This window comes from Lissotriton vulgaris, chromosome 3_1 (assembly GCF_964263255.1).
Source record: "Lissotriton vulgaris chromosome 3_1, aLisVul1.2, whole genome shotgun sequence".
Lineage (NCBI taxonomy): Eukaryota > Metazoa > Chordata > Amphibia > Caudata > Salamandridae > Lissotriton > Lissotriton vulgaris.
In genome coordinates, this window is record NC_141689.1 from 179,275,105 (window position 1) to 179,289,694 (window position 14,590).

Here is a 14,590-nt window from a genome sequence, read left to right on the forward strand (position 1 = left end):
ACTTTTACAGTGGATTACTTTAAATAGAAAAATGGCAAATGGTGCATTTGAAACAAGTTGTCGGAGCAGCACTGATCAGAACCTGGCAGAATTAAAAGAAAGAGCACAAAGAGAATGACTTTAATATATAGTTCAAAAGGTCAGAGCGGTTGGGACAGATTCAGTCACATACTAGCAATAATACCATAGAGGTGTTCCCATGTAAGTGACTCTGGCCCAGCCATGCTACCTACCAGGAAATCTCATTGTTTACCAAAGAGCCAGTCTGTCCCTGGAAGGTCAAACACAATTGTAAGTCAGGCAAGTGATCCTCAGTAGAGTTTCTATGTAGAGAGTCAACAGCTCTGTAAAGTTGTAAATCAGTAGCTTTATTGCCTTGACCACTATCTGAAAATCAAGTTAAAGAGATGTGCCAGTCTGTAGAAATCACTGCCACAACTATTCGAATTACCAGAGCTGTCCCTGGAGATGACCATCCACCAAGGTACGGCGTCCATCTTATTAATGTAATGAATATTGAGAAGTAAGCAGAGTAAACAGCACGCACGGAATGTATTACTTTAGCGGGTTTTACACAAGCGCTTACTCTACGCAATGAGTGACAGAGCGCTTTACAAAGAGTGAAGTGGGTTGATATGTGTTGCAATAGCAGTCGAATACAGTATATACTTCAAAATATATTTTTTTTAAATCTCAAGCTATTTTCTGGATTGCAAAGGTGATCCCTGGCAAAATTCGCAGAAATAGGAGGAGATTAGGGTAGAGTGAAAAGTGATACTTGTAAGTGGTAAAAAGACAAACATTATAACATCTAATTATGTAGCTCAGCACTGAGGCCTGATACCCAGACTTCATTGTCAGTGTTCTAACCCAATACAAAAGGAATGATGGATTGACTGGCCCCCAACTGGCACAGACTGACTTACTTATAAGACCCTTGTATATAGTACCCTGGGCATGTAAGAAAGTGTTCACCCAGGGTAGCAGATTTTGTGTGACAAGGTACAACAAGCATTTACAATGCAACGGTTTCGCCTTTTCAAAAGTTAGAGCTATTGGCATTGTAAATGACAAAATTTGTATTTATTTGTTGGTTTTGAAAACAGATAAATAAATGGCATTGTCATTTACATTGCCAATAGCTTAATCTCTCGCAAGTGTGAGACCTATTTTACCCTACTGGACGAGCTCAGCAGACAGCAATTACTACCACACACACACACACCCACAGCCACAGACACCCAGAGCCACAGACACCCAGAGCCACACACACACACACACACACACACACCCAGAGCCAAACACACACACACACCCAGAGCCACACACACACACACACACTCAAAGCCACACACTCTCAGTTCCTTAGGTTTCCAGCAGTGCCCCTGTGGGCCTGACCCTGGGAGGTAGTTTCCAGACGCCCCTAGGTACCTGGCTGATGCATGAGAGTGGGTTGCAGGACCCATGGTGAAGGGGCAGTAAGGACCCTCCTACACACACAGCAGTTCAGCCCTAGTTGTCCTTTAGACGCTCGCCACTGACGTCTCCCCTCCCAGGCAGCCTGGACCCACATGCACACACACACTATGGAGGCGGTGGGCCTGCTCCACACCTACACAGTGATTAGTAGTGTAGACCCGACCCTACGCTGCCACTCACAGTGTGATGCGCCCCCCCCGCCAGCACCTGACAAGCTGACACACTTAGGAGGAGCCAGCTCATTGAAGCCCAGGGCTCAGTCTTCTGTCAGAGACACGCACAGCCTGCATGCCCGGTGCCCCTGCCCCTCCGAGTCCCGGACTCTCCCTGGAGGAAGTTACGACACTTCAAAGGAACCGATGTGAAGTGCTGCTGCACCGTACCGGCGAGTGCCGGCCCACTGTAAGCACTGAGGCACACCACCTAGGACACAACAAACAGAGAGCTCTTGCAAAGGCGGGACAGGACGTGCGCAGAGGCTGCACTTCACAAACACCCCCAGCAATAAAAGACAAGAACTGGTGACGTACACCTCGCATGAGAGCTGCGCCTGGGCCTCTCCGCGGGGGCATGCGGGGGCCGAGAATCCCAAATGCACCACAAACACCCCGCCAATGAGGAGGTCTCCCTCCGAGGAGTAGGACTGCTGTGTCCGGCCCTGGAGGTCACACCCCGGCTGTCTGCCCCCCGCTCCTCTGCCGAGGATCACAACAGAGGTCAGGAGAGACGCTGCGGACAGCCACCGCGCCATGGAGGCTCCGGCGGTCCCTGGCACCAGCGCAGGGGGCTGCAGTGTGCCACTGTGTCCTGGGGCCAAGTGCAGAGAAAGAAATGCTACCCCAGGCTGGATATGGTTGTTCTGTCCTAAAGGTCAGGTGTTCTGTTGGTTTTTGTTCTGCACACCCGCAGTGCCGGACACTCCTAGGAGTAATAACTGCGCTCTCTACAAAACATCATTCATTCACTACAGCTGACAGATCAGTGGGGCAGCCCACTTCACCCATAGGCTAACTTCACTGTGATTGACACATTGTAAATGTAAATGTAAATGTAAGGTGTTTTGTAGCGCGCTCAATTACTACCGGAGTATCCTGGCGCGAATGACCGCTGGGGAACCCGTCCTGGCTTTCCCTGTTAGATGGTCCCAGGCTGGGTATCTCCAAGGTGAAGCCAGGCATCCCCGGCGTCTGTGGGGGGCCGTTGTAGAGATGAGGCAAGCTTAATGCCCAGAGTTACCGAGTGTGATCACTGCCCAAAGTGGGCACCGAGGCGAGAATTATCAGTCCGCTGACCCTGGTCCTCGACCCTGCCGCGTCGGGAATCGAACCCTGGTCCCGGGCTGTTCTCAGCCTCCGGGTCTGCCGCCTCTAACCAGTGAGCCACACCTCTCTACTCTACATTCAGCTCTGTTACAAAAGTCGCCCACATGCAAAGTAGCTCGCTTTGTGCCGGGGACTTTAATGGCACTGCTTACTCTTTGAGACCAAGAAAATATTTTGACTTTCAGTAGATGGGTTTTTTTGTATAATAGTGAAGGCCTGGCACTCGCCCAAACATAAAGTTTGACAAAAATCATGATATAAGAAGTTACTGGCAAAGCCATAAGGCTGGTCGCCAACGCCAGACCTATTTCCTGTACCAGTACTGGTCCCCCCACCACGCCTTTGACCCTATAGAAATAGTCTATTGTTATTTTACAGGCTATTGAGACTGCAAGTCAGGGCATCGAAGGTAAATAAGACCGGAAGTCCAGGCCACAAATAACTCTGTACTTCCTGTTTGTCTATGCCACTCTAGACTACTGACATCCCTGTGTCTATTCCACTTCATCGAGCTGTCGGTCTGGCTGCTTCCTGCTGCGGCTGTGAGCCGGGCAGGCACAGTGCTGCGTTCTGACTCACCGCGCTTGGCAAACTCTGTCCACCTTTTAAAATGTGAGTGGAAAACTCCTTGGGGTTATAAACCTCTGAGTGAAACCGCCAGGGTGCCCTGGTGTTTCCGACTCTGATGCGTGAGCACATCTCATTGCATGTGTTGTGAACCTGTGATTCAGAGCTACACTTGCTGGTTTTCTGAGCCAAGTGCCTTGGAGTGGGGACAGGTGGGGAGGAGCTAGAGGATGCGTGAAACAACACGGACAGTGGGAGGCAGAGGCGCAGAGGAAGGCAGATAGACACACGGACAAAGACACAGACCGGTGAACACAGACATGGATGTGCATACAAGCTAACTCGCATGCACACAGACACGAAGAAAACTGACATGCACATGCACACGCACCACCACCAGCAAACAGCCATGAACTTCCAGACAGAGAGACGGAAATACTCACTCAATGACGAACAAACAAAGCCGAAGAGATTGACCGGTAGACGCAGACAAAGTAACATGAACATGCAGACAGGCTGACGGACACCGAAGAAAGAGACAGACTGACACAGACAGATGGACATTCACACAGACGGGCACAGACCGACAAACTGACATGGACCCGGTATTCTTTCTCTCTTTGTCAGCTTCTATTTTTGGTTAGTGCCTCGTTTCAAAGTGCTTATTTCTCCACCAGCTACTATAACTTAATATAACTTGTGTGGCTGTTCATCCTACATAAGAAACTTTAACAAGTGTGCCGCTATTGATTCGGAGGCGATATCGGGGTGGAGCGTGATGGACCACCACAAGGCATTATAGGTATCGCGAGGGAGTGACATATCACACAAAGGTGTGTTGTAGGAGAAATTTAGGAACTGAGGGAAACAGAATGTCAGAGGGTGGGCAAGGGGATGTGTTTAAAGAGTACAATCGCTTCCAATGGCGCGGTGAATGTGGTGGCTTCGGGGAGCAGTTTGTACACACCTCCTGGATGTGCATCATTTACTCACCTTATTCAGACACCCCCCTGCCCTCCAGGGGCGGGGTCGCCGCTCCATGCATGGAGAGCTGAGCTCGGCCGCCGCTCTCTCCCTCAGCGCCGGGGATCCGGGAGCTGAGTGCGGAGGGGCTGCCAGGGCGCGGAAGTGACGACACGCGACACCGCCATGTCTGTGAGGGGCGAGCAGGCCCCGCTAGTCTGTCTTCGATGCTAACGGCAGCAGGTACCGTTATCTGCCAGTCTTTCTTCCCTACTATGAAGCTGGAGTTTTTCAAAGCGCAGGCAGGCACCCGCCCTTCAGACAGCTCCAAGGGACTTGATGCACGCGTGTTTACACTGCGCCTGGCTGCCTTTAAACCTCTGATGGAATTGAAGAAACAAGTCAGGTCCCGGGCCGGCAGCCAATCACAGCGCGGCCCGGGAAATGACGTCACGGGAGTGTCCCGGGCCGGCAGCCAATCACAGCGCGGCCCGGGACAAAGGGGCGGGACTTAAAAAAAGCCCGAGAAACGCCCCCGAATCGCGTTTTCCCGAGAAAGCGTGATTGACAGCCTCTGTCTCCCAATGGCTAGCGTCCATTTATGGAGCTAGCCAATGGGAAACAGAGGCGGTCCGAACATCCATACTGAAGACAAAAGTTTTCGATCTGGGAGGGGCACTGTGTGCCCTCGCCAGGTCGAAACCTAAAAAGGCATTTAGTGAAATATAAAGTATACATCTCAAGGGAATTTGGGGTGAACTAGTGGGTAGAGGAAGGACAAAAAAAGGCAGAAAGTGACAAGGGGATCATGATGCGACAAGGGGGTCATGATGAGACACAGGAAGTAATGAGAAATCAAACCTAAATCAATTCTGGCCTGGTAAAGCTTCCTGTGATGTGTGAAATGGTTTGAACTCTGCTAATAGCCAACGTCCACCAACATCTACATCAAGAGAAACGCAGGGCTTGATTCCCAAAGCCAAACTTCCACTTTTGTGTACATTTATGATGTTTTGCAATTCACTAAGAAATTTTCAAGGAGTTTCTTTACGACTGCGAAGTTCCTCCACTTGTGGCACATAAAAAGATAGGCACCCGTAAAGATACTACTCATAACATTCCTTTGTGAACTGCAAAAAAATCATAAACTTGCACAAAACAGTAAGTTTACCTTTCTGAAGCCCAAGAGTTCATTCTATTTGGAAACCAACTGTCTGGTTATGGGACACACACATTATGGCACAAGAGAAGACATACATGGAAAGTTGGAACACAGAACAATGGAAATTACACTGAGTGACACGTAAAACTAGGTTCAACAGAATCAGAGTTACAGCCCCAGCCACTAGGGGACTGGCACACGCAGAAACCCTTCCAGGTCAATAGTGATAGTTAGGGTATTTAGGCCTGACCCACACTGAACTCACTTATCTGGCAACAGTGGTTATTGAGATTATTCACTCCTTATATTAGTTCACACTTAGCTTGACTCGTTCCTTCACTATTGTCTCCTAGTCCCCCACCACCGTTAGGTAGGCTCTGTTCCCTCTTCTGTTGTGCCGCCTTATTCTCTTGCTCATCCTTTTGTTGAGTTTGTATTTCTCATCCAGTCTCCTTCCCTCCCACTGCTGCAATAGTCTTCACCGTCGGCTCCTGTGCTGTATTAGGGGTGTACCAGTGGTTACTTACAGCGTACCATCTGTTGATCTAAGTAGGTCCCAGTCTGTGGTACTTCTGTCTGATATGTACCTTCTGTATGTAGAACCCCTATTAATTTGTGTTCTCTAACCTGATTCTTCGTTACAATCCTTTATTTCATGCCACGGGTGAGTCGACCTCTGGGAAGAGGGAGGGACTTGCTTTGATACCATTTTGTTCGGAACACCGAGACTGGGACACATGCTCCGACCCTGACCAGAAAGGTTTTTGCCATGTCTGGTAGTGAGAAAATGTCTGACTGGTCCCTCAGCACCACTTGGAAGTTGCCAGTACTCCACAAGTAAAATGCATAATCAACACTCAAAAACTCTTTGAGTAAGTCCTATAGCTCTTCCTTCTGTGCGGAGTCATGGCACTGAAGTGTAGGACCAGCAAGAACCGCTTCTTGCCATTTCGAAGACAGGATTGCAAAAGTCAGAATTTCTTAGGAGTACAAATGCAGTACTGATGTTACAGTCAGTAAAGAGCCTGAACGACAACTGTGTATAGTTCTTTCATAAAACTTAAAACATTATTTGAGAGATGTGTCTTGAAGTCAAAGTAAGTAGGTCGCACTTGCTTTGAACTCCACCGATGGTATTTACATAGTCATTCAACGTTGTCAATGTTCCAGCAGGGCCATTACAATGAGTCTCTGCTTCACATTTTCAGCAGCTCTGGGTGATAAGCTGTGCAACTCAGTGGGCTGCACCCAGCAAAAAAATGGCACAAAAACTTAACTAACCCAGAAACCCAAAAAGAAACTGGGAATCCATTTAAGCTAACAAGGAGTGTCCAGTGCTCAAAAGGACCATTTCTCGAGACTTGGTGTCCAGTTAGTGTCAGTACTGGGAACCTTGTAGCTGTCCTGCATTAAAGAATGGGAGGCACGTCAGGGAGGCAATAGTTAGCACCAAACTAGGCACTCTGTCATGGATTAATCAATACTCATACTTGGGTTGATTAACCACCTGAAATATATCCTAGTAGATACAAATGTTTTAAGGCCCGTATTATAAAGTAGCCAGCTCCAGACAAGATGTTTTGTTTAGTTGTGTCCCAGCAGAAAGTGGGTTATTGACAATGCAGAGATGTACCTCAGGAATGGGGAGCTTGTGTTCAGGGTCAGAGTTTAACCATGACCTAAAAATGCAGCAAATCCAGAAGTGTATGGATTACAACGAAAATTCAAATGATTGAGAATCAGGATGACTGGCCCCAGTCAAAGAGATACTACCTTAATACCTAGAGTAACATAACATGTATTTGTAAAGCACACGTATCACCCAAGGATATCAAGGGGCTGAATAACAGATGTTTATAGTTACCCAATTTAATGGTACCCCTTTTTGCGACCTCAGAATGATGAAAGAGTGAGTTCACTGCCCGGGATTTGAACATGTGATCATAATGTCAAACATGGGCCCCTATAGTGGATGCATTAGTCCACTAAGCCACCAGATGCAGCTAGAGTGAAGAAGAAAAGCATACATATCATTCTCAGGCTGGACCAAGGCAAATAAAGGTTCCCACAAAGTCAATGATAACAAAGAACTAATCAGGGACACTGCAGATCTCATGGTCTGTGTGGAGTGGTGTGGCTCACTGGTTAGAGGCGGCAGACCCGTAAGCAAAGAACAACCTGAGACCAGGGTTCAATTCCTGACACGGCCGGGTCGTGGACCAGGGTCAAACGGACTCGATAATTCTCACCTCGGTGCCTACTCTAACCAGGGAACACACTCGGCAACTCTGGGCATTAAGCTTGCCTCATCTCTACAACGGCCCCCCACAGACGCCGGGGATGCCTGGTTTCACCTTGGAGATACCCAGAAAGGGACCATCTCACAGGGAAAACCAGGACGGGTTCCCCAGCGGTCTTCAGCGCCAGGATACTCCATGGAGTTGCAGTGCGCTTTACAAGTACACCCACATTTACATTTTATTAGCTGCCATGGAGGGTTCTCTGCAGTGTCTCAATCTCTGGATGGTACAAAAAGTTCTTGAGCTGGATCTGGATTGCCATGTTCTAGTGTAGCGTTTCCCAAACTGTGGTCTGCGGACCCCCAGGGGTCCGTGAGACATTCCCAGGGGGTCCTCAGGACGCGAGTGCCTTTCGTAGTGAAAAATTAAGCGCCCCTGCGTCCTCACAGCACACAAGAGCTGTGACACAGAAGGCAGAAGGGCACAAAAAAAACGAGTGGAACAGAGGGCAGAAGGGCACAAAAAACGAGGGGAAAACGAAGTGGAACAGAGGGCAGAAATGCACAAGAAACGAGTGGAACAGAGGGCAGAAGGGCACAAAAAACGAGGGGGGGAAACGAAGTAGAACAGAGGGCAGAAATGCACAAAAAGTGAGTGGAATAGAGGGCAGACAGGCACAAAAACTAGGGAAAAACGAGTGGCACAGAGGGCAGAAAGGCACAAAAAACAAAGGGAAAACGAGTGGACCAGAGGGCAGAAGGGCACAAAAAAATTAGGGGAAAACGAGTGGAACAGAGGGCAGAAGGGCACAAAAAACGGATTGGAACAGAGGGTAGAAGGGCACAAAAAACTAGGGGAAAACAAGTTGAACAGAGGGCAGAAAGGCACAAAAAACGAGTGGAACAGAGGGCAGAAAGGCACAAAAAACGAATGGCAGAGAGGGCAAAAAGGCACAAAAAACGAATGGCACAGAGGCAAAATACACGGGCAGAGAGGCACGGGGGCAGTGAGGGGAACAGAAGGGAAAACCGGGCAGAGACACAGGGCAGCGAAGGGTACAGAAGGAAAGACCAGGCAGAGAGAGCACAGGGACAGCGAGGGGAACAGAGGGAAGAAAAACGGGCACAGACCACGTACAGGCAGCGGGGGAAGACAAGACAACAGCAGTCACAAATACAACAATGAAAATACAGGCAATACAATAAAAGCAATAAAACGTTGAAAGGCACATGTGTATAGATTACCGTTACTTGGCAGGCAGGTAAAAATAGATGCAGCCAGGATCAGCAGTAGGATTTCCGTGCCGCTGTCTGATTGCTCACTTTCCACAAGCCCTTGGGTACCACTAAATAATACATGTCCATGCCAATAGACCCAATTCAGGCTGTCTCACTCATGAAATTGCCTCTGCTTCAAAAGGCGTTTTTAAAAAGAAATCTAATTTGTACAAATTGCTTGAGGGTCCCCGGCTTCCAGTAGTGATTCAGTGGGGGTCCTCAGGAGTCAAAAGTTTGGGAACCACTGTTCTAGTGAACTGATGGCATGTCACGCACATGAATCTACTTCCATGGCTTTAGGCCCCTTCGTCCTGATCAGGGACCTGCACTTCTCCAAGCTTGCCAGTAAAGCTACTTCTTAGAGTACCGGATGCACAACCCAAGTCTTTCTCAAAATCCCTGGCCTGGTACTACGCTTTGAGAGTAACAAGGAACACCAAAGTCCTGAGTTTGGCATCTGTCTCTTTGGGCTTGTGCATAGCCTGTCAGTCCAAGTCTAAATAGAGTACAACTACAGCCTGAGTGTGGCAGTAGGGTACTACCACATTCTCCATTGTACAGAGCGCACTTTTACCAAAGAAAGTTTTAATTAAAAAAAAAAAACATATTTTAGACACTGCTGTTTGCAGTGGCAAATGTCTATTGGCAAGCCGAGGGTGAGCAAGTATGCCCCAAAGCGAGTTTAATATCTAATAAGGATGGTCTCGCTGTGGCTGACATGAAGGAAGTTTGGGGAACCACTGAAAGTGACTGGCATACAGTAGTTTATATGACCTCAAAGAAGGGCACATGAGAAATGAACAAAGCAGATTCAAAAAACAAGATTGCAAAACAAAAAAAACAACAAAAAACCTGGTGCTCATGTAAAAAAATGCAAGAAAAACATTTGCAAACAAAATGTATATTCTTTTTTTCTAACAGAAAATAGCAAGAAGATAAAACCTGTAAAGCATTTTCGCAGAAGCTTCCCCCAAAGGGGGCCTCGAGGGCCGGCACCAAAACCGACGCCGAGCCCTGCAGAATCCAGTTCTGGGCACCCTGGAAGCAGAATGAGGAAGCCGCCCTGCCTTGGACATTGGCGCCAGAGTGGCCAGGCCCGGCCAGGCCCCCGTCCAATGGGGGGGCCTGGCAAGGTACAAACCCCCAATGGGTGAACAGCAAGGCAGGAAAATCCAGGGGGATATAAGCCGCCGCTCCCCCTGATAGCATTTTTAAATGTCAAAGTAGCATAACAGGCTCAACAAGCAAGAACAGAAATACCCAGCCTATAAACCATGGAGTGTCGTAAAGATACATCCTCTTCATAGTTCAGTTGCCTGAACCTTGGATCTTCTCACTAAATCCAAAAGATGACATTGCTCCTCTCTTTAGCCTTCTTAAAGTCACACCTAGATTAACTACTCTTTCCACATGTAACCACTGGCCTGGAACACAAACTGTATTCCCTTTGATAATACAAGCGTTTGAAACGTAATCCTTTATTCATTGGTCACAGATGCTTGCCAAAAACAACCTAGCCAGGTGGTGTGAAATTCTTAAGATTACTGTTAGGTGCTCGGAGTGTTATTTCTGGAGCGTGGCTGTCACGAGTGTGATTCTTAGCGCAGCTCGTGGCGGCCTCGTTCCACTCTTTGTGTTGTTGCGTTCTGTATCATGGTGCATTGTTGAAATGTAGAGTGGGCATTGTTCAAATGTGGAGTTGTTGTGGGAGTTAAGTCTGTGAGGCCGTTTGGTCATTCTTGTATTTACCTTGGACTTAACAACATGCAATAAACCTTAGTGTTCCAGAGTTTCTTGATGATGTTTTTTGCAGAGAGGGATTCCCCAAGAAATTGTTACGGATAATGGTCCCCAGTTTGTGAATTAAGGAAATGGGTTTGTTTTTTGAGAAGTGTTCCCATAGGAAGATAGCAGTTTTCCATCCGGAAACTAATGGTCAAGTGGAGCGCTTTAATCGAATTGTGAAGGAGGCTATTCAGTTATCAGTAAAGGGAAAGTTAAATTGGCGCAATGCTTTACAATCCATGCTGTTAGCTTACAGGACATCTCCCAATTCTGTTACCTTAGTTAGTCCTTTCGAACTTTTAAGGGGACGTAAACCAAGCACCAAACTAGCTCCTTGGTGGTTAAAAAAAAATATGGCTGAGAATCAGCATTTATCTTGTGTTGATTATGAGTTAATCCGTAACCGAGTTGATGTTTACAAAAGAGTATGAAAGAAGTCATGGAGAGAATACTAGGTGGTGTGTGTAAACAAAGAGTCGTCATTGGTGATTTGATATGTATAAAAAAAAAAAAATTAAAAAGGGGGAGTTTGTAAAGGTTCTCCCATTTGGTCGGCTCCAAAAAGGGTCATAGAAGTTTTTAGAAATGCTGTCAGAGTTGAAGGTGGAAGTGTTTGGAATCTCAATCGAATATCCTTGTTTAACCACATCAGCGCTGCGCGAATTTTCGCGCTGTGCTGAACGTTCTTAAGAACGGGCGTGGTCATGACGGAACGGTTCCGTGATGAGCACAGCCCAACCGACGCTCATGACGGAACCGCTCCGTCATGAGCGTCGAAGGGGTTAAGGGTGCTATAACCACACATGAAGATTCCAATAGCAATGTGTTTCTAGATGTCAGGTCCAGTGATGACACGAGAAACCACAATTGTGAGCTTAGTAACCACGAATTTGTTCCCACTAGAGTTACACGTGATCATCGCCTTCCTGCCAGGTTCAAATATTTTATTATGGAGTCATTTGTATTCTTTCTGTTTGTTTTTTTAAGGGGGGAGGGGTGTTAGGTACTCGGAGTGTTGTTCCTGAAGCGTGGCTATCACAAGTGTGATTCTTCGTGACGGCCTCGTTCCGCTCTTTGTGTTGTTGTGTTCTGTATCATGGTGCATTGTTGAAATGTAGAGTGGGCATTGTTCAAACGTGGAGTTGTTGTGGGAGTTAAGTCTGTAAGGCCTGTTGGTCATTCTTGTATTTACCTTGGACTTAACAACATGCAATAAACCTTTCTGCATTCAAGTGCCTCTTTGGATTGCGTTACTGCGAAGCTTCCTTCCCGACAATTAGTATCTGTAATTTGCATCAAACTGCTACTCTGAAATGTAAGTTACCTTGCAGCAAGGTTTATTTAATAGTTCTAGGTACATAGGTCATAGAGACAGACATTATTTCATCTACACGGGACACATATCCCAACTCACTCATATCAAATGTAGGCAGGAGGAATCCGAGGAGGAGGTCACGGTGTGCGGGGCTATGGAGAAATGAGGGGCACTGGTGGAGGGTGGCAGTGAGGGAACCCGAGGAGGAGGTAATGGGGTGGAGGAACTACAGAAAGATGAGGGGCACTGGTGGAAGGAGCAGTGAGGGAATCCGAGGAGGAGGTCACGGTGTGTGGGGCTATGGAGAAATGAGGAGCACTGGTGGAGGGTGGCAGTGAGGGAATCCGTGGAGGAGGTCATGGGGTTGGGGGGCTATGAAGAATTGAGGGGCACTGGTGGAGGGTGGCAGTGAGGAAATCCGGGGAGGAGGTCACGGGTGGAGGAGAACTACAGAGAGTTGAGGCGCACTGGTGGAGGGTGGCAGTGAGGGAATCCGAGGAGGAGGTCATGGGGTGGAGGAACTACAGAGAGATGAGGAGCACTGGTGGAGGGAGCAGTGATGTAATCTGAGGAGGAGGTCAGGAGGGGGAGTGGCTACGGAGAGATGAAGGGCACTGTTGGAGGGTGGTAGTTGAGTTATCTACAGAGAAAGAGGTAAAAAAAAAAAAAGAAAGAAGGAGGAGGTCAAAATGCTTTTGCGTGAGCACTAAAGCCAGCCGATTAGGACAACTGTGGAGCATACTGCATGCTAATTACATTTACTGCTATATTCAATGTTGCAAGTTTGAAGGTGATTTTACTATAGTTTTTTTCAGCGAATAAGGATAGTGGAACTGAATGGTGCCTGATATGGGGCTGGGGCCCAAGGTCAGCTGTGAGATAAGGTTTAATGGAGCTGGGTGGTAGAAAAGTGGATAATCAAGCCTGTAAGGGAGTGCGCTGCAGAGTCAGGGTCAGGTGGAGGTAGTAATGAAGAGGGATTTTACCTGAAGGCTCGAACAGAGGGAGCCCGAGGAGTGCCACTTGTTTGATCCACCTTAGAAACCTCCTCTTCCCATCAAAGGGACAATACATGGAAGAAAAGCACTTTTTGAGAGTGATAACATTTAAAAAGAGACTTGGAAAAGAGTGCGTTTTACTGTGCCTTGTAAGACTGAGGGAGAGAAAGGAGGACCCAGAAGCAGGCCTGGCTATATATATAAGCGATAAATCGGGCCAGCAGTGGCCCACCCAAATGTACCTTTAGCCCACCCAAATAAATATTCCTAGAGCCGGGCCTGCACCGTGGCCTTTTACAGTACGAATAACGCAACATGGTTTGAGGCAGTCAATCAATAGCAAACACCTACTGAGCCCTCGACAAACATCCTATTCATGAGTTAGGTTGAACTATTTAACTGCAAGTGGTACAAACCTTCCTGTGACAAATACCATGTTGTGTCAAAACTGTTCTATCTTTTGACACAAATTACACACGGGAACTCTCTCGACAGGAAGACCTTGTCTTTGGAAAAGGCATCTGCCAAAAAAAATGCCATAAACCGAATTTCAAACCATAATTGTCGCAATTAGACTAATGCAATACATTGATTTGCAAAAGAGGAACTCAGAAAAAACACACACATATATATATTTGGAAAAGCATAGCGAGAAATATTATAAACAAACAAGTTTTGGTAAAATGTTAGGTTTAGTGGAGCCGATAAATCACTGGTGTACTGCACTGCCCTCCTAACAAGAATCACAAAGTTCCAGAATCCAGCGAGGAGTGCACAAATAACATCCCTGAGCTGGAATGCCACCCAATGTCGCCTTCGTTTTGCGCAGGAATTCAGAAAAATATACTTTTTCTCATGTGACCCTAAAGAGAACTTTATTTTTGACCAATGCACTCCAAAAGCTTGCCTTAACCTGCGATGTATATGAAAAAGTAAAGCCATTATGTGAAAGCTGCCCCTCCAGGTGTGTGCACGCGCCTTGCGCGCCCTCACAGTGCGCGTGAGATACATTGCTGTTACCGGTTGGATCGAAGGCAGAGCTGGCGGCGGCGTCACCACAGTCCATGCTCGTGCTCACGCGCGCGCCTCCGCTCTCCGCCTCAGGGGGTCTGCAGGACGCTGCTGGCTCCTGTACTACAGCGCTTACATCCTACAGCTCCTAAAGGAGGCGCTACACACACTCACGTGACGTTCCGGGAATGGCAGGTCTTGAGGGTAGACATAGAAAAGAGCTACAAATAATAGAGCATGGAGAGAGAAAAAGGACTGAGGTGCTTTATTTATGAGTAGCAATTTCAACAGTCATTATAATTTATGTTTTCAGAACCGAAGCTGCTAAGGGTTCAGATCGCTACAATGTGACATTTATTATTTCAGTCTGCTTTACATTACAGAAGAACACATTCATTTGTGGGAGGCACGGGGAGACAAAGCGATTTGCCTGGAATCACAGGATGTTGAGCTGATGCCGAGATTCGAACG

The 14,590-nt window shown here is 47.4% G+C and overlaps 1 protein-coding gene across 1 annotated transcript in view; it reads right to left on the minus strand.

Moving 5' to 3' along the window:
* GALT (galactose-1-phosphate uridylyltransferase) overlaps window positions 1-14,309 on the minus strand; it is a 138,558-nt gene extending 124,249 nt beyond the window's left edge. Inside the window, exon 1 of the mRNA XM_086960268.1 lies at window positions 14,129-14,309. Coding sequence (XP_086816394.1) covers window positions 14,129-14,174 — 46 coding nt within the window. The 5' untranslated portion in view covers window positions 14,175-14,309. The remainder of the gene's footprint in view (window positions 1-14,128) is intronic.
* Window positions 14,310-14,590: the final 281 nt, after the last annotated feature.